The sequence below is a fragment of the Hypanus sabinus genome, chromosome 4, assembly GCF_030144855.1.
Source record: "Hypanus sabinus isolate sHypSab1 chromosome 4, sHypSab1.hap1, whole genome shotgun sequence".
In the NCBI taxonomy this organism is placed as follows: domain Eukaryota; kingdom Metazoa; phylum Chordata; class Chondrichthyes; order Myliobatiformes; family Dasyatidae; genus Hypanus; species Hypanus sabinus.
In genome coordinates, this window is record NC_082709.1 from 57,628,623 (window position 1) to 57,649,840 (window position 21,218).

General features: G+C 41.7%; 1 protein-coding gene across 1 annotated transcript; it reads left to right on the forward strand.

Moving 5' to 3' along the window:
* The first annotated feature begins 776 nt into the window (after positions 1 to 776).
* ramp1 (receptor activity modifying protein 1) lies at positions 777 to 20,669 on the forward strand. The gene is made up of 3 exons (XM_059966101.1): positions 777 to 947; positions 10,882 to 11,020; positions 16,076 to 20,669. The coding sequence occupies exons 1-3, from the start codon at positions 905 to 907 to the stop codon at positions 16,329 to 16,331; spliced, it is 438 nt and encodes a 145-aa protein (XP_059822084.1). The 5' UTR covers positions 777 to 904; the 3' UTR covers positions 16,332 to 20,669.
* The last annotated feature ends 549 nt before the right edge of the window (positions 20,670 to 21,218 follow it).

Below are 21,218 nucleotides of genomic sequence, written 5' to 3' on the forward strand. Positions count from 1 at the left end.
AGGACCAGCTTCACGCAAAGGGTGGAGGCAGAGGCAGGCACATCAACAATGTTTAAAAGTCATCTGGATAAGGGCATGAATACGAGAGGTGTAGAGGGCTACTGGCCGAGTGCAGACGGACGGGACTCGCTCACTGGACAACATGGATGAGTTGGGCCGAATGGCCTGTGTCGGCTCGCTGTGTCTGAGAGTTCAATCTTTTACCATCTCTGAGAATGTTGTGGTTGGTATATGGGAGTCCTGAACTAAGACTCTACCATTGTGAACTGGCCACAACACCATCAGTTCCCTCATCCTGATCATGAATGCAGAAAGTGAGAAGCAGTGGATTCAGCTACCCTGAAGCGAACCCGCCGCTCAGCCGATCTCTGTCCGTGCTACCTCATTACCCAACATCATCAGCTCTTGCTGTGCTAGACCTTGGTTCACAGACTTAGAATAGATGGTACAGATTTATCCCCAGGAGTTCACTTAGTCCGTTGTATCATCCAACCAAAGTTAATCTTTCAGTTTATCATAATGTGATAGATACACCGTCTTGCATCTTTCAAAAAAATTCACAATTAGGGAGCGGTATACGTGTGTCCCACGTGGGCTCCGGGATCTGTGACTTTCAGAATCTCGGAGTTCAATGGGTATCTGTGAGATTGAGTCAGACTGTTTTTGGGTTAATATGGGTTCGGGTGTGACTGTTTGGGCTTTTAATGTCATTCCCTGGATTTTGGAAACGCGGCGAGGGTTTGGGGTGGATCTTTCATTCTAAGTTCAGGTTTTGGGTCGGTCACTCTCCCTGGCAGGTTTCAATCGGTCGAGCTCGGCTGATTGTGTCGCTTCGGGGAGAGAAGGGATCCGGGGGAGGAGTCGGGAGCTGGGATTGGCCGCCGCGCACTCCGCGTCTGTCGGAATGGCTCCGTGCACCGGCCGGCTGCTCGCAACCTTGCTGCTCGGTAAGTCCGCCGGGCTTCGGTGCGTCTTCCCCCATTCAGAGCCCGTGTGTGGGTGCGGGTGCTGACCGGGGGTGTGTGGGGTCGCGGATCGTCATGTCGTAGTGTTTTACTCGCTCTCTACCCTGCTCCGCGATCGCCCCCAATTCACAGTGGGAAACGACCCCCGACCGCGGGTTGGTGGGGGTGACGGGATAAAGGTGGTGCCGGACCAGGGAGAATAGAGAAAGCGTGTGCGTGGTTTAGGCGGAGAAAGCACGGGGAAAACACAAATGGAAGCGCAGGTTCAGACATGCATAGGGAAGGTGTGGAGAGACCAGGAGGGGACAGACCTTCATTCCCCGAGACGTGGATAGCGAGATGTATTGCAGACGCGGGTTGAAACAGATGGAGTTCAATAGACACAGTCAAGAAAACGTGTACAGAGGGGGAACTGTGAGAACGCGCCTGGAGGTGCAGAGAGCGGGGGAGACAGCCGTGAAAGCGCAGCCTCGGGGGTACAGGCAGAGAGACACAAGACTGACCGCGATCGGGAGGAGAAGGCACGGAAACGCCGGGGGAGATGCTCTATCTGGATGATTAAGGACACGAGAGAGCTCCAGACCCCCTTCGAGTGGGTGGCCGGCAAACGGAAGCCAACTGTCTGTTATCGGTTGGCACCCCGTCCCCCTCTAAACTTCGCCGAATGGAACCTGGATTCTGGTTTGGGGCGAAGAGCAAATCCTTGAGGGTTCCAGCCAACAGCGCATGGACGGTCTCTCCCAATTGCCATTTGATATCAGTGCACCGACAGCTCGCCTCTGGCACGCTGAAATGTTTATTTTTAATCTCTTCATTCAACGCTCATATTAATCGAACGGTCTCCCGTCCTCAGTAGTCGTGACTATAGAAATGAAAAGGGGGCGTTCAGTGCCATTAAATGCGCGTTGTTGTCATAATGTCTTTGAGTGTAAGGATTAAAACATGGAAATCAGGTAGTTGGAACCGTCGTCGCCGTGACCACACAGACGCTCTCGGTGGTGGAAATTTTAATGCATTAACAGCAGCTGTGCAGTCCCAGCTCCAGTGCATTCGCATCTGCAAATAACACCGTTCACTGTTAGATTTTCAGGCATTATATTTCTAAACCGGCCATGGGCACTAGCTCGTTATTTCTCCCTTGCAGTATAATTTATTTTTAGTAACTTACAGCAAATGTATCTTACACTGTAGCGCTGCCGCAGAAACAATAACCCTCAGTGGTTATAAACCTGCTTCTGTGAAAATGCAAATACTCAGCCGGCAGCATCAGTGCAGAGTATCACGGCCAACGTTTCAGGTCGAAAACCGTCGTTTTAGTTTGCGGGGTGCTGGGAAGGAAGGGATGGGGAAGAAAAAGGGCGCACCTCTGATAAGGTGACATGGTTTCTATTGTGGTAAGTTTTTGATTAAGCCAAATCATCAAGAAGATACAAAGAAGAATGTAAAAGCTGTGCATTGCAGAGCTGTAGGGAATGTCTGGCAAGTGGGTGCCACAGTGTGGAAGGCCACACTTTTAGCCCTTAAGTCAAAAGGGTTACCGGTCTCTCGATGGCAGGAGGTCCTCCACAAGGCACTCCACTCTATCCGCTCCGTTATGTACGTCCACCAATGCCACCCCTCATGAGCGCCTATTCTCTTTTCCCAGGAAGTCTGTCACTGGGACCACCCTACCAGTTTGGCTGACATCCCCAGGGCCAATGCTGCTCCGGAAACATGTGAGGAGCAATAAATACTCCCCGCCGGTCGAGAGGGTTCACCTTCTACATGCGAACCCCCAGTATGCCTACGTGGTCTTACCTGATGGGCAAGAGGACACGGTCTCCATCCGTGACCTGGCGCCCGCAGGAGCAGCAGACCACTACCCCGAACACTCCCTGGTAACTATGAACCCTGTACCCGAGGTGACACCGCGCACACCAAGCCCTACACAGACTCCTCACGACACTCATATACCAGGCGCCTCGCACACGCATGAGGGATCACTGACGGCTAGTGGGCTGACACCTCCAGTTAGGCCGGAACAAGCACAACCACCATCTCCTGTGCAATCACAGCCGGTGCTATGTAGATCGCAGCGACAGATTCGACCACCTGATAGACTTGACCTGTAAATATACTTGTAAGAAACTTCGCCCCATGGGGACTCTCTTTTAAAACAAATGGGGGGTGAATGTGGTGAACTACATATACCTGTCTGGACACGCCCCCAGCTGACTGCTCCTGTGGCTCCTCCCACTGACCCCTGTATAAAGGCGATTGGCCTCAGTCTCCAGGATGTAGTATGGTGGTCAATTGCTGCTTGTTCTTTCTTCCAGCCAATAAAAGCCTGTATCTTGCCTCACGCCTCCGAGTTATTGATGGTGCATCAGTGGGAAATGGAGGATTTAATTAAGAGTTTAACAATACAAAACCCACAGCTGAACTGCACAGATATGAAAGAAAGTTGGTTGAAACCCTGCTGAGTCTGGACAGTCATAACATGCCCAAAGGAAGATGAGGTGTTGCGTTTGGGTCTCATCATTATAGTGCAGGCGATTGAAATGAGAATTGAAGTGACCGGTAGCAGGAAATTCAGGGTTACAGCAGCAAATATAACGTCAAGGTATCACCCATTTTGTGTTCATTTTCTCCAACACAGGAAACTACTTTTAGGGCATCAGACATAGAAAGCAATGCTTAAAAGTATAATGACTTTCTTTCTAAATTCTAAAAAAGGATCCTTGACCTGAAACAATATTTCTCTATCCATGATTACTGACTTATTGAGTAAACTTATGATTGAGTTGTTACAAATTAAAAATACATGATGAATGGACAGAGTCAACTTAATGTAGTAACTTGCATTTTTAGTGTACAGCATTGAAGCAGGTCCCTTAGCTCAACTTGTTCATACTGAGCGAGAGGCTTACTTGCGCTAGTCTCGTCTGCTTGCGTTTGATCAACGTTCCTCCAAACCTTTCCTCAGCACGTAATGGTCCAAATCTCTCTCAATAGTTGTAATAAGGGGCCATGAGATGTCCTCGGCGAGTAAGATTAAAGAGAATCTCAAGGCATCTTATACACACGTTAGAAACTGGGAAGAGAATAGGACCACTCAGGGAAAGGAGGGAAATTATGCCTGGAGTCACAGGAAGTGGGTGAAGTATTAAAAACATTAATTGCATCAGTATTCACTGAGGAGAGGAACATGGAAGGTAGTGAGATCAGACAGGGATATATGTTGATATCAAAGAGGAGGTGGTGTCTGGCCATTTGAATAACATTAACGTGGATAAGTCCAGTGAGATCTATCGTAGATTATTTAGAGTCAGTAGAGGAGATTGTTCGGTCCTTGACAGAGATCTTTGTATTCTCTTTAGTCAGACGCAAAGTCCTAGACTACTGGAGAATAGCCAGTGTTCTTTTGTTTTGGAAAGGTGATGAGACAAAGTAGGAATTTATAGGCTGGTGAGTTGTTGGGCTTCATTGCGGGAGATTACTGGAGGATAGATTCTACTCATGGAAAAGCATAGCTTTATTATCAACAGTGTGGCTTTGTGTGTCAGGGTGGGGGGGGGGGGGGGTCACATCTTATAAACTTGATTGTGTGTGTGTGACCTCTCCCAAGGAGAGGACATAGTCAATTAATGGTCATGTGTATTGTCAAAATGGACTTCAATAAAACTTTCAACAAGGTTCCTTATAGCTTGCTCACGCAGAAGATTAAGGCATATAGGGTCTATGGTTGTAGAATGATATTGTTTGTGTGAAAAGGTGCTTTATAAATAAAGATATTGTTTTTTCTCAGCTCAAGGTAGTAAAGCCTGAGGTACAGGCATAGCCAAGCGTGCTCATTTGTCAATTACTAGGAGCTTTCAGACTATTCAAATTAGTATTGTAGCTTTCTGGAGACTTACATAAATATTGCTGTGTAGGCCTAATTGTTTAATGCTATAGTGTAGAAACTCTGGGATGATACCAGTTGTGAATATTATTGTTGTTACTATGATTATTGAGACAGTTTAGTGGTGGAGAGGAGTTATTCGGAGCTGTGGTGCTCTGCAATGTTCAGTGTTGAGATCTTTGATTATGATTTGGATGGAAATGTGGTTAGGATGACTGGTTAGTTTGCAGATGACATGAAAGTTGGCAACGTAATGGAAAGTGAAGAAGATTGTCAGGTGGTTCAGCAGGATATAGACCAGCTGGTGTATCACAGGCTTTTAAAAGGGAAGAACGGAATCATGTTTTAATCATTAGAGATCAGGGACGGCTAATTCTGGGAAAGGATAGATAAAGAGTAACAATTGTCTCATTCATTGTTTTGACAAATTATTGGAACAATTATGAGGAACAGCTTGAATCATTACTCAGATTTTCATCTTTAGTGAAGAAGAAGCAACATGGATTTGTTGAGAAAAGGTTGTCTCTAAAGGTGAAGTCAATCAGGATGGAACATTTGATGTAGCATTCGTGGATTTTAACAAGGAATTTGGCAAAGATCTTCCTAATAAATTAGAAAGTAAAATCCCAAAGGTTTTTAATAAGAAGTTACAATTTGGATTAAAAGTCATATTTTGGGGGTGGGGAGAAAGCTGTGGTAATGGGCAATTGAGAGTTCCAGTAACTGGAGAGTTGTGTGGAGTAGGCTTCTGCAGAGTGCAATGTTAGGCTCTTTGCTTTGTATTATGTGTGGTCATGATTTGGACATAAATGTAGCAGTAATGGCTAGCAAGTTTGGTAATGATGCCGATATTGCTAATAATGAGGAAGAAAGCTCCTGGCCTGAGGAAAGTATCAGTGGCTTGTTGGATGAGTACATACATGGCACTTGGAGTTCAATCTAGAGAAACAGAAGATATTGCTTTAGGGAGGGCAGATGTGAGAAGAGAATACACAAGCTCCTAAGTGTAAAATAACAAACATGAGTATGTGTCCAGATTCCTGAAGGAAACAGCACAAGGAGGTTAAGAATATAATTGGAATAATTACCATTATTCAGCAAACTAAAAGGAAGAAGGGCACATTAGAATGGTTTAAAAACAAAATTCTGGTTAGGCACAGGCAGATACCACACTCAGTGACCTCTCTATCAGATACACCTTGTTAATATAAATATCTAATACACCAGTCATGTGGCAGCAGGTCAGTGCATTAAAATATGCAGGTATGGTCAGAGGTTCAGTTGCTGTTCAGAACAAACATCAGAATGGGGAAGAAATGTGATCTAAGTGACTTTGACCGTGGAATGATTGTTAGTACCAGATGTGGTGGTTTGAGTATCTCAGAAACTCCTGATCTCATGCACAACACTCTCTAGAGTTTATGGAGAACAGCTCAAAAAAATAAAAAAAACCAGCTGTGTGGGCAAAATTGCCTTGTTAATGAGAAAAGTCGGAGGAGAATGGCCAGACTGGTTCAAGGTGGCAAGAAGTTGACGGCAATTCAAATCACCACGTACTACAACAGTGGTGTACAGAAGAATACCTCAGAACACACAACACATTGAACCTTGAAGGGCAACAGCAGAAGGCCGTGAACGTATGCTCTGTGGCCACTTTATTATTATTCTGGGAGGTACTTAATAAAGTGGCCTTTGGGTGTACATACATGCCTGGCCACCACATGGATGTGATAACATGAGAGTGTAGAGGAGGTTTAAGATATCATTGTAGGATTGAACAATTATGTGGAGTGACAGTCTAGGCTGAGGTTGTTCCTTTAGAATAAACGAGCCTGAAGAATTAATTCATTAATGTGTAAATTATGAAAGACCAAGACAGTGTAAAAAGGAAGGACTTATTTCTGTTGGTGGTGAGTAAGATAGCTGAAGAATGTAGATGTAATTGATTGGATTTGAGCAGAGCCAAGGTAGAAAGCTTTCACTCACCAGGGTGATGGAGAGAGAAGCTCATGTTAATATAAAGGTCCAAGAAAGGACCTGTCTTGAAGAACAGTAATGTGCAGATTGACAGACAGGCTGGGACTTTGAAGTAACTCAGCTAACTTTTTAATTTAAATATAAAAGCCTGCAGATACTGAAATCTGGAATGCCAAGAGAACGCTGAGTTGAGCAGTATCCATGGAGGCTCAAGGTGTAATGCCGAGACCCTGCATTAGGCCCAAGTTTTTCCAAGTGTTCTATTTTTAGTTCCATTGAGCCCACTGTATCAAGTTGGCAAAAGAAGATACCTTCTCTGTTGCAAATAATCTGTAAACTAACAACTGTACCATAACAACACATGCTATTCAGAGAATAGTAGCCAACAATGAATTGAATTATGGTCCAATGCCAGCAATAAACTACATCCAGTATTACTGGGCATGAGCCAATGTACACAATAATTAGATTAGGCAACTAGTGCCCTCCTATATATTCCCTCCCTCAGTGCAATCAATAAAAGCTAACAAACATAAGTATAAAAAACAATAATATCAATTACAATGCACTTGTGTTACTGCCATAAGCAGTGTACATTACTTGGGTACTAGACCGATTAGCAGGTAAGTGCCTGGTGAAATTTAATGCTGAAATGTAAGCTAATCTATATTTAGAAGATGATTAATGAGGGGAATTTAGTGATAAAACTTGAACAGGAATAAAAAGAAAGGGGGAAAGTACCCATCACGTTCTATCAGTCAGGATAAACCGTGATCCTCAATCTGTGCCACTTACCAACCAACCTATATCTGGTTACTTCAAAATCAATGCTCATTTTTGCTAATGAATTCTTGTTCATCTTTGTCTATTAATACCTGGACTATACAAGTCAAGTCAATAGCTGTACCTAAACTGCCAATAAGTGATTTGCTAGTTTATTTCAGAGGTCACTTGAGTGAACGGCATTGCTGTGAGTTTCAGAAGATACGTTTCCTTCCTCAGATTGAGATTCCAATAGTCCAGTATTTCATGGTGTCTGATCCGATGGTAGCCTGTTATGCATTTCGTTACTAATTTAAGTTCCCAGTCATCCCAGTGGCAATCAAAGCTTGGGTATGTTTCCAAGTTGGGACTGAGTACAAAATGAAAGGAAACCTCTAAGTGTTGAGTGTTTGGTGGAGAGACTGCAGGGATTGGGAGATGCTGTATTGTTGATCTAATTCAATAGTGCTTTTTGTAATATTTCATTTTTTTTTAAATTGCTTCTCAAAACCTCATTTTCATGTTATGCACTAGACTTTATTTACTGCATTCACATTTAGTCTAACTTCTTTATCTCCTCTCAGCTGCATTTGTATAGTCCTTGTGATCATTTCTTTTGTATAAATAGCTTTGACTTCTTTGTGCATCACCCTCAGAAATTAGTTTAAATGTATTGTTTCATTGATCTTTATCTAATGGTAAAGTCATAAAGAGCGCAGAATCATATAGATTCCAACATTAGGATAAAGCAAATGTGAATAAATAATAAAAAGCAACTCTTCCATAGATCCAATGGCACAGAATGGTAAATTTAGCCAAATGATTTAATATTTACCAGTTCTGGCTTTTTACTATTTTCTGCATTTTTTTGTTTGTATTTACAACTCCCAGCACGCGTTTCTATTCGATTAGTTCACACTTTCAGCACTGTGTCTCAGAACAAAATAATCAAGAAAGCTGTAGACTAAGCATGCCTCAGATTCACAGGGCCAGTGCCAGGAAGAGAGAACTAAAATTAGGAGCCAGAGCATTAGAACTATTTCTATGAGACTAGGAGAGTCGAAGAGTAGATTTAATAGATCTCCTTAAAGCAGCAATCTTTATGATGTAAGCCTACAGAATGGTTAAGTTATTCAGTGATGACGGATTGCAAATGTTGCACCCTCACGAAGGAGAGAGGACGAGGAGTTTTTGGATTCACTCAAATTGGGGGGAAAGTTAAGGTAGAGAATTCCATTTATGTGACTGAAATAATTGAAGCTGGAATCATTTCAGAGTGTTGGGAAAAGTACAGGTCCTGTGATTAGTCTGTTGGTGGAAATATAATGAGTTGAATTTTTGATTCCCTGCCATCCTCACTGCTCTTCATTTGGCCTTCTATGTGCTCGTGTGACTGTTCCCTGTACTTCCCTGCTTTTGAAGGATGTGGCTTCAGCATTGAGATCTAGAATTCCTTACCAAAACCCCTACCTTTTGCCAATCTTTCCACTTCTAAGATCAGAGTCAAATTTTGTTCTCTAATACCCACTTGTAAGAAGACTTTCATTCACTTATAATGCACTCACCATGCAGGTGTCCTAATCTGCCGTGCCCCTAAGATTAATGTCCCAAGGAAGCCCATTAACAACTGCTGTAATGACAATGTGGTTCAAATTCCTCTTCACAAGGGGCACTGCAAGAATGTAGTAAAATCTGTGCAGACCCTTGTTAAAGCTTACCCAAGGATGGATCAGTTAACCATCAGTGTTGTACAGGTAAGTCCACAGTTTGTACAATGAATCCCAATATTGAACACAATAGTCCAACTGGACCATCATTTAAACTTTAATAATATTCAGAATACTTTAATAATTAACTTTAATGTTCTGAGCATTTGTTACAAATGCACAATTCCATCTGGGATTTTTACAGTATATTAACAGATATTTTCTGCCTTCAACACCCTTGTATTTATACCCTGTAATACATTCTACTTTTCCACAGCACTCAGCCCATTTCTTGTATAGACACTGACGTTATTTAGACTAAAGTCTAATAGTAGAGATGAATTGCATCTGCCACTGTTGCTTTAAGCCATTTCCTTTGACATCAGCTAAAGATTTGGATAACAGTTCTCTCAGCTGATAGCAGATTTATTGATCTATTCTTTGAACTACAGGTGGCCTTTGAACTGTCCAATCTGAGGTACCATTTCCAGCACTTCCGGAAAAATCGCCCTTTTTAGGCAGGTCTTACCTTTCTAGTCAATTCAGAAACATTTTCTTGTGTAGACTCACCACTCCCAAGCTCCTTTAGAATAAATACTGGCTACTATTTTGTTCTTTACCTATGCAGTTGGTAATTTAGTCTTGAAATTTAAAACCCTAAAGTTATTCCCTGTAAGTTGATGACCATGGCTACTCTCCAGATCTCTGGTATCAATGCAGCCTGAAATGCAAATCCAGGAGCCTTTATGGTCCACTCCCACAGGCGCCCAGCTTCACTATGTTGAACTTTATTTCATCGAACTTTATCTTGCAAATCTGAGGTTTTTTTACCCCATTATCGCACATTTCTTCCATAGTCCACTAAGTGGTACAGATTGGCCCTTTGAATGTTAATTATTGTTTGGAACTTAGCCAACCCTGAGGTGTCATAAACTGGAGAGATTCTGTAGGTGTTGGAAACCTTGAGCAGCAAACACAAAATGCTGGAGGAACTCAGCAGGTCAGGGACCAACATCTTTGGAGGGGCATACCCAGTCAATGTTTCAGGACAAGACCCTTCATCAGGATTGAACCATCAATTACTGCTGATACCTTGAAGGTATTCTTGCCCTAGCATTGCTTTCCTGACTTCCCCATCCCCATTATTTAAGGGGGACATGAGGGGGATCTTCATTCAGAGGGTGGTGAGCTGCTAGTGGGAGTGGGGGATGTGAGTTTGATTGCAACATTTAAGTTTGGGTAAGTATCTAGATGTGAGGGGTATGAAGGTTCCAGGTCCTTAAATTTCTGCTTCTCATTTCTTGCTCTCATTTAACTCCTTTCGGCCTTCTTTCGGGAGTTTTTGCTGTCTTGTTTTGAGATTTGTATAACCTGGACTCATGGTCCTTCTCATTAATGTTTTTGTTCAAATCCAGTGCTCAAAGCACTCACAACCTGAACAAAGTTTATTCTCATGTTGCCATGGAAGCCTTACCTGATAGCTGAGAGAATATTGTTCCAATGAAAGAATGGTATCTTTGTAACTGCACTACCTTAAGTGTTGAGTCTCATGTGAAGTTCTACTAAAGTTGTATTTATTTGTTCACAGTAAATCAACTTAATCTGCTCTCTGCCTGCAATGAAGCCTATTACTCCTACCTTCTTAAACACATTTGCTTGGAGGCTTACAGATTTCAGATGACAGATGTTGGAAAAAAACTCTGGTGTGACTGGGAAGAAACACTAAGGTTGGTGTAGAATTTATTAGAAAATATTGGAAAAGAAAGTGAACTATTTCACCACTTCTGAACTGCACTGTCCTCATTGTATTATCATGTCATAAAACATTTACTTTCCAATCTCTTATCATCTGTAAGTGTCTGTGTATGTTTATCAGTATGAAACCTTTGAGTGTAGGGATACATGCATCTTTGCCAAAGACGTGGTTGAGATTAATACCTGATGATTGGAGTGTGGCAGATGTTATGTCTTTGTACAAAAGAGGAGGTAGGGATAACCCTGGGAACTGCAGACCAGTGAATCTTACTTCAACAGTGGAAAAATGATTGGAGAAGAGTCTTAGTGCCAGTATTTATGAGCATTTGGAAAAGTGTAGTCTGATTAGGTATAGTCAACATGGCTTTGAGGGGTAGGTCATGTCTCACAAGCCTGATTGAATTCATTAGGGATGTGACAAAGTATTTTGATCAAGATAGAGCAGTGGATGTAATGTATATGGATTTTAAGGTTTCCCATGGCAGGTTCATCCAGAAAGTCAGGAGGCATGGGATCCAAGGAAATTTGGTGGTGTGGATTCAGAATTAACTTGTCCATAGAAGGCAGAGGGTGGGTGTAGATGGAGTATATTTTGCCTAGTGTTCCGCAGGGATCTGTTCTGGGACCACTGCTCTTTGTGATTTTTATAAATGACTTGGATGAGGAAGAGGAAGGGAGGGTTAGTAGGTTTTCAGATGGTACGAAGGTTGATGGACATGTGGATAGTGTAGAAGATGTCTAACATGTGGATATTGACAAGGTGCAGAGCTGACTGAGCAGTGACAGATGAAGTTCAACCTGAAGAAACGTGAAGTGATTCATTTTGGCAGGCCATATTTGAAGGCAAAATACCAGATTCTTAGCAGTGTGGAGGGACAGAGAGATATTGGGGTGCACGTCCATAGATCTCTCCAAGTTACCATGCCAGTCGATAGGGTGTTTAAGAAGGTATATGGCCTCTTAGCCTTCACTAGTTGGGGGATTGAGTTCAAGAGCCACAACTATAAAACCTTAGTCAGACCACACTTGGAATACTTTGTTCGGTTCTGGTTGCTTCATTATAGGAAGGATATAGAAGCTTTAGAGGGGGTGTAGAGGAGATCTATCAGGATGATGCTTGGATTAGAGAACACATCTCATGAAGAGAGGTTGAACAAGCTAGGATTATTCTCTTTGGATACGAGATGATGAGAGGCATAGACAGAGTGCAGAGCCAGAGGCTTTTTCCGGGACAGAAATGACAGGACATACCTTTAAAGTGTTTGGAGCAAAGTATAGGGGCAGAATATCAAAGGCATGTTTTATGCACAGAGAGGGGTGAGTATGTGAAATGCACTGCCAAGGGTGGTGGTAGAGGCAGATATATTGGGGGCATTTAACAAACCCTTATGTATAGTGCATGGTTGATAGAAAAATGGAGAGCTATGTAGGAGGGAAGGGTTAGATTGACCCAAGAGTAGATTAAAAGATCAACACAATATTGTGGACAGAAGGGCCTGTCCTCTGTTGTGGTGTTCTGTGCAGTTCTTGTTCTGAGCTGCGCAGTAAGTTTGGTAGTGTACATTTAGGTTGTGAATTGTTGGAGGAGTTGAAGTTTGGGAGTTTAAATGGGAAGGAACATGGAGCAAAGAACAGTATTGAAGCAGTGATCTACACTGCTGATTATCAGTATTTTAAAAGTTTGTCATTAAACATTGAAAAATAGGAAGACCATTTATTCAGTAACTCCTGGAACCTTAAGATTAGAAACATAGAAAACCTACAGCACAATACAGGCCCTACAGCCCATAAAGTTGTGCCAAACACGTCCCTATCTTAGAAATAACTAGGCTTACCTATAGCCCTCTATTTTACTAAGCTTTATGTACCTATCTAAAAGCCTCTTAAAAGACCCTATCATATCTGCCTCCACCACCGCTGCCAGCAGCCCATTCCACGTACTCACCACTCTCTGAGTAAAAAAACTTACCCTGACATCTCCTCTGTGCCTTCTCCCCAGCACCTTAAACCTGTGTCCTCTTGTGGCAACCATTTTAGCCCTGGGAAAAAGCCTCTGACTATCCACATGATCAATGCCTCTCATTATCTTGTACACATCTATCAGGTCACCTCTCATCCTCCTTCGCTCCAAGGAGAAAAGGCCGAGTTCACTCAACCTATTCTCATAAGGCATGCTCCCCAATCCAGGCAACATCCTTGCACCCTTTCTATGGCTTCCACATTCTTCCTGTAGTGAGGTGACCAGAACTGAGCACAGTACCCAAGTGGAGTCTGACCAGGGTCCTATATAGCTGCAACATTACCTCTCAGCTCCTAAATTCAATTCCATAATTGATGAAGGCCAATACACCTTACGCCTTCTTAACCACAGAGTCAACCTGCGCAGCTGCTTTGAGCATCCTATGGACTTGGGACCCCAAGATCCCTCTGATCCTCTACACTGCCAAGAGTCTTATCAATAATGTTATATTCTGCCATCATATTTAACCTACCAAAATGAACCACTTCACTTATCTGGGTTGAACTCGGTCTGCCACTTCTCAGCCCAGTTTTGCATCCTATCATGTCCCGCTGTAATTTCTGACAGTACTCAACACTATCCACAACACCTCCAACCTTTGTGTCATCAGCAAACTTACTAACCCATCCCTTCACTTCCTCATCCAGGTCATTTATAAAAATCACGAAACGAAGGGGTCCTAGAACAGATCCCTGAGGCACACCACTGGTCACCAACCTCCATGCAGAATATGACCCATCTACAACCACTCTTTGCCTTCTGTGGGCAACCCAGTTCTGGATCCACAAAGCAATGTCCCCTTGGATCCCATGCCTTCTTACTTTCTCAATAAGCCTTGCATGGGGTACCTTTTCAAATACCTTGCTGAAATCCATATGCACTATATCTGCTGCCCTTCCTTCATCAATGTGTTTCTCAAAAAATTCAATCAGGCTCACAAGGCACGACCTGCCCTTGACAAAGCCATGCTGACTACTACTAATCATATTATACCTCTCCAAATGTTCATAAATCTTGCCTCTCAGGATCTTCTCCATCAACTTACCAACCACTGAGGTAAGACTCACTGGTCTATAATTTCCTGGGCTATCTCTACTCCCTTTCTTGAATAAAGGAACAACATCCACAACCCTCCAGTTCTCGGGAACCTCTCCCATCCCCATTGATGATACAAAGATCATCGCCAGAGGCTCAACAATCTCCTCCCTTGCCTCCCACAGTAGCCTGGGGTACATTTTGTCTGGTCCCAGCGACTTACCCAACTTGATGTTTTCCAAAAGCTCCAGCACATCTTCTTTCTTAAAATCTGCATGCTCAAGCATTTCAGTCTGCTGCAAGTCATCACTACAATCACTAAGATTCTTATAACCCACATACTTTACAGGAAGATGTAAATACTTTTGAAGTACTGGTGGAGGTAGGAAACATGGCACCAATGGCAAGTCAGGTTATCTGTTATGATAACAAGTGGTCACATGTGTACCTGCTGACTGTGAGTGTATTCAAAACCAAGATCAATATTTCCAAATGGGAAAGTGATCTCATTGACCAACATTCCTTTCATTGGTTCTTGCTCCTCCTCCTTTCATTTTTTGTTTGCTTTATCCCTTTGAGTAACTTAATGCACTTGAAATAGCATAGATTTTGTTCCAGAATTTTCAGCAACCCATAAAGTATCTGTGATTAGAAATTTGGAGCACTACGGCATAGAAATAGGCTATTTGGCCCATCTAGTTTGTGCTGAATTGTTATTCTCCCTAGTCCCATCAACCTGACCTGGACCCTTCATACCCCTCACATCTAGGTACTTATCCAAACTTAAATGTTGCAATCAAACTCACATCCCCCACTCCCACTAGCAGCTCGTTCCACACTCTCACTACCCTCTGAATGAAGTTCCCCCTCATGTTCCCCTTAAGTATTACACCTCTCACCCTTAACCTATGATCTCGAGTACTAGTCTCACCCAACCTCAATAGCAAGATCCTGTTTACATTAATCTTAATTTTATATACTTGCAAATCTCCCCTCATTCTCTTAAAATCCAGACAATAACATTTTAACCTATTTATCCGCTTTCTCTAATTCGTATCCTTGCATCTGCCAATATCCTTGTATAGTTTCTCTGTTCTCTTGCAATCTTGATATCTTTACTGTAGGTAGGTGACCAGAACTGCAAACTCCAAATTTGGCCTCATCAACATCCTACACAATTTCAACATAACATCCTAATTCCTGTACTCAATATTTTGATTTATGAAGGCCACACACAACTTGAGTACATGGAGTTAAGTTATTAACAATCTGTCATAAAGCACTCTTTACAACCCCATCTACCTTTGATGCCACTTTCAAGGAAGGTTCTGTCCTGGTTTTTCCTCCCAAGGTGTAACACCTCACACTTGTTTATATGAAATCCTATCTGCTATTTTCAGCCCATTTTTAGATTAGCGTAGATAGCCTTTCTCGTTGTTCTTTACACTCCCCCCCCCCCCCCCCCCCAGTCTTGGTGTCATCCACAAATTTGCTGATCCAGTTTAGCACTTATCATCCAGATTGTTGATATAGATGTCAAATAACAGTGGATCCAGTACTGATCCCTGGGGCACACCACTCGTCACTGGCTTCCAATTACTATCACTCTGGCTTCTCCCACTAAGCCAATGTGAATTCCATTTGCTACCTCATTCCGGGTGCTATTCTCGTTAAGATACCCATCTTGTATTCTGTTGGGACATCTCCAGTTTTCTAATAACATTTAAAGACTGATAACAAATATTAGAAATTGGCTCATTAAAGTTTTGACTGTAAATCATTCATCAGGATATGGAATTGAGTTGCACAAAAAATGTGCATTTTTGTCCAATGGGCACATGTTAACTTCCACAGGGTAATTCTGTTTTCTATACAGTGGATCATTAATTTGACGAGTCTCATTTTTGTTTGCATTCAAATGTTTTCATTGGTATCTTTACACTGTACTAACAAATGCTCTCATTTTTTGTAGTTCCTATAGAGATATTACAAACTGCACATTTTTGATTGCTAACAAGATGGATTGTTTTTGGCCGAATCAGATGGTGGACCAGTTCTTCATTACCATTCACAAAGAATACTTTGTAAACTGTTCCATCTCTGGGAGAGCCTTGGGGGATCCTCCAAACAACATAGTAGGACCTTTCATTATGATCCCGGTGATGATTACTCTGCTTATGACAGCACTTGTCGTGTGGAGGAGCAAGCGGAATGAAGGCATTGTATAAAAAACTATTTTATCATCCCTTCCACTGGGTTAGAGAACATATGAAATTCAACCATCTGACAAGATGATATTGCTGTGTTTGACTTTGCATCGAAGAGGGTGAAAAGCAAGGCACTGAACTGCAGCATCATTGAACCATCATCAACAACAAATAATGTCTGGACATTCATCAGGAATTGCTACATTCTAGATTACTTGTCAAAGTTGAATACTTGGGCATAGTGAAATTACAACAATCTGCACTTGGTTATTAAGCATGTAACTTTAGTGAATAAAATTTTAACAAATTTTATAGCAATTGGGTTGGGTAACCATGCTGCCTTAACTCATGCATGAGAGATTTTTTAATGACTGAGCTCCATACAAAAAAAAAACACATCAAGTACTCAAGCTGTGTGTGGATACTGGTACCATTTTCTTGATATATTCAACACTCATTGATCCACTTGTGTATTTTTGACAGTGATCCTTTTTGAAGGAGAATGAATTGGCCAGGTATTGAAGATAACAGAAACCAATCATTTGTGAACATTCAAATCACACCATGAAGCAGAGTATGTTGAGAGAAAAAAAAACACAAAACTTTTAACTTTTTGTTTTAATCTTGAAGATTTCTCAGTAATTTGATTGTTAGAAATGTGCTGAACATCTGAATCACTATTCTGGACCATCTTAAAATCGGCAGGGTGGTAAAGTGACCTCTGGCTTCATTCAGTGGCTGAGAGTGAGAATGGAATCCTTCTTTCTACCGTTTATTATTCTCTGGGGAAACCAAGTTTAAATGGGTAGTGCATTCAGACTTGGCATAGTCTACTCACATTTACTTAGTCTAACATTCATTGTCTAAAGTTACACACAAAAATAGAACTGTTTCTCAAAAGTTTTCAATATCTTTGAGAGGATAAAAGAGGAAAATAATATTTTTGTAAAATAGATCAATAAAAGTACAGACATTGCATGATTAAAGAGACTAATGAAACATTAAAAAAAATAGAACAAATGTCAGTGACAAATTGGAACAAGCACACACATGTGCCAGAAAGAAGCATATCGTGGTCTGAGCTGTTAGGACAGAAACTGTTTCATGTTGCTGACTTTTCATCAGAACTGCGAAAAGGCAAAGTTGAAACTATATAAGTAGGGACAGAGAAAGGGGCAAAAGAAGGTTGGCCAGGGTAGGGTGAGAATAAAAAGGGCTTGCAATTGGTTATTTAATCACTTGCTACCTAAACATAGGGAGCAAGACAACAATAATAATAAAAAAAAAACAATAGCAGGAGCCTGAGGAAAACATAGCAGAGAGAAAGTTGTCGATGGCCAGAGATCTAGCAGAGGTTCAACCTTCTGGTTTATCTCAAGTCCCAGCCTGCACCACACAAGCCATTCCCATTTTTAAGCCTCTGTTCACAAGAATGGAAGCAAAGCAGTAGACTTAAAATAGAGTTGGAAAGATTATGAATTAAGAGACTTAAGTTCCTCAAACTGCATGTGAATAAATAGATGAGAAAGGTCAGAATATCAGTGGGATGGAGAACTAGTGATGGGTGAATAAAGTCCATGGTTGAACTTGAGTGAACAGAGGTTCAACAGACCCATGTTTGTCTAACTACAGCACATATCACTAATCAGTTTTGTGCTCCGTTGCCAACAGGGTGACAGGAGTTGAAAGAGCAGCACCTTCCTCTTCCATGTCTGAATAGAATGTTGGAGTCTGAAACCATCACTTTGGTATGTTGGAAAGCCATGTATAGTGGTTGTGCCAAATGCAATGAACCATTAGAACATGGCTAGAAATTCAGGTTGAAAATGACCAGGTCACAAACTCTGGCAAATGAACTCAGGCAAGTGTGAATACATTCAAACAGTCATGCACAGGCTCTGAGTGGTAAGAACTTGTACTGAGAGCACATGGTACTGGAGACCTGCGGCTGCGGGTCTGGGTAGTGGGAGATGGACACCTACCCAATGTCATAGGCTGCACATGCACAAATAAACACCTGGTCTTGAAAGATCTCAGAATGACCAAATTAATTTTCCAAGTCCAAAGGGCAATAAACAGTAGCCCTCTTGGCAATGTTAAGGATTTTTAAAAACTGCCATAAACCAGCAACAGAACACAGTAACTAGGGTGTGCAGTATCAGACCTCAAGATTTGCCTACCAGGGCACGCAGTATCAAGTATCACAAATTATTGTCAGGACTAGATAAAGCAACACTACCAGCATAATACATCACAGAAGGTAACCACTTAGCCCCCATCAAATCTGCACGGCCCCTTTAAAAAAAAAAGGAGTGACCAAGCTGTCCCATCACTACCCTTTCTTCCCATATTCTTACAATATTTTCTTCTTCAAGTAGCATGATGGATTGTTCAGTCCTGATGTGCTTTGTTGTAGTTTCCACAGCTTTGCCGTGGGTGCTTCGGTTTCCTTCCATGTCCTAAAGAAGTGGTTTTGTGGGTTAACTGGTCATTGTAATGAGGGAGAGAGAAAAAATTGTATCTTTTTGGTGACAATTTCCAAATCCTACCAATCTGTCAAGGTAAAAATCTACCTCAAATTCCTTCTGGTTCTTTCAATCATTGCTGTAAACCAGTGGTTTGGTTATCAACTCTTCAGCCATGGCAATAATGACTGGACTTGCAGAATCGCACATTGGGGAATAGAAACTGAACTCAGAATTGTGTTTCATACACTTGTATAAGTAGTATTGAAATTACAAAATATTAGCTGAGTGCGAGTATCACATCAAATTAGCATAATTTTTGTCTATTTGCTATTAACTTTTCTTATTGTGCATGTATTGTGGACTAGTAATTAGAAGTTTGTATACAATGAACAACTGGAAAAAGGGCACAATGATATGCATCATAGATTAATACTGGGTCATGTTTCATCTCAACTTCTCAATTGATAGCAGTCTTTGTCTAGAATTAACATTGTTAATTCTGAAATGCCCTCTTAAGTGGTCCAGCAAGCCACTTATTTAAGGACAATAGATTATAAATGCTAGAATTATTGTTTCTTATCCACAAGTCATAAGAACATAAGAAATAGGAGCAGGAGCAGGCCATCTGGCCCATCAAGCCTGCCCTGCCATTCAATAAGATCATGGCTGAACTGTCCGTAAACTCAGCTCCATCTACCTGCTTTTCCCCCAAACTCTTAATTCCCCTACTATGTAAAAATCTTAAATATATCTTAAACTATCTTAAATATATCTAGTGAAGAAGTCTCAACTGCTTCCCTGGGCCAAGAATTCCACAGATTCACCACTCTCTGGGAAAAACAATTTGTCCTCATCTGTGTCCTAAATCTCCCCTGAATCTTGAGGCAATATCCCCTAAACATCCCGGATTTTTAGCAGAATCATAATTAAACACAGAAGATCAAGTACCATGAACTAATGCTGCACATTTATCAGTTGTTAAGGACTAGGCATGTTTAATCCTTAGAAAAATGAATCTGCTGTCCTTACCTAGTCTGTCCTAAATGCAACTCTAGAGACAAGTCTTTCAATCAATTGACTGGACTCTGCAAACACAAACCTTTTGAAGATCTGTCTCTCCAACACAAATCTTAAACATGGCAAATAAATCTTCCTCTACTTACATTTTACTGCTCTATCTCAGCTGATGAAGTAGTCCTATTTGAGGGAGCAATGAGTGTAACAAAAACAGAGTCTGTACATATCCATCACCAACAGAGGCTCCAATAGGATTATTACTTCTATAGGATAATAGCTGGTCTTGTATCCTGAGTGTTCAGAGAATACAGTAATGAACCTCAAGCAATGTACGCATTTGTGTTTAGTCTAAGACAGTATCCGTGAGTAACCTGTCAAGATGAAGTCCCATATAGACTCTCAGTTGTGTTGCATTGCTTGATGACAGAACCAGAAATATAAGCTGTTGGTCTGAAAGTTTGACATCCGTCATTACCAAGCCAAGGAATCAGAGTTGCTTCACTTACAGGAAGGAGCGTGCCAGGAAAATCATCAAGCACATCTTTGTGATCCAAATTCCAATGGTTCCGTTCCAATTTCTGATCTGGTCACATCCAGTGAAAAATGAGGGAGCATAATTAATGAAAATGTTCTGTTTATGGGATCGGGGGTGGAGGGAACCCAACACGCAAGATCTAAAAACACAGTTGAAACATCTACAAGCATTTTCAGCCAAGTGCCAAAATGGTAACCCTGCCAAGCTGGCAATTACCTCTGTCCAATAACAAGTAACAGCTGAGCAAACCAAATGTAGCAAAGGCCAAGTGCTTCCCATGCTCCAGTCCAAACTTTTCCAGAGCTTCTAATTAACAGAAAGTTACTCAGGCTTTGATATGTCCACAAATGAAGGACAACCCCACTGATTATCAATTATCAACAATGATGGAAGATGATCATCAATGATGACACTAGAGAGGTAGCAATGGAGGAACAAGGAAATGGTGGATGAACCAAATAAATAATTTGCACCAGTCTTCACTATGGAAGAATGGAAGACACTAGCAGTATGCCAGAAGGGGGCAGAATTGAGTGCAGTTGCTACGACTAGGAGGAAGGTGCTTGAGAAATTAAAAGGACTCAAGGTAGATAAGTCACCTGGATGGAATGGATGACACCCCCTGCTTCTGAGAGAGGTAGCTGAAGAGATTATGGAGGCATTGCCAATTATCCTTCAAGAATCAATAGATTCTGGCATGGTTCTGGAGAAATGGAAAATTGCAAATGTCACTCCACTCTCCAAGAAGGGAGAGAAGCAGAAAAAGAAAATTATAGGCCAGTTAGCCTGACATCAGTGGTTGGAAAGATGTTGGAGTCAATGGTTAAGGATGTGGCTTTGGGATACTTCATAAAATAGCTCAAAGTCAGTATGGTTTTCTTAAGGGAA

Coding starts and splice junctions, on each gene's coding strand:
- ramp1 (XM_059966101.1), top strand. CDS start 905: ATGGCTCCGTGCACCGGCCGGCTGCTCGCAACCTTGCTGCTCG. Junction 948..10,881: donor GCTCGCAACCTTGCTGCTCG/GTAAGTCCGCCG, acceptor ATTTGTTCACAG/TAAATCAACTTAATCTGCTC. Junction 11,021..16,075: donor GACTGGGAAGAAACACTAAG/GTTGGTGTAGAA, acceptor CATTTTTTGTAG/TTCCTATAGAGATATTACAA.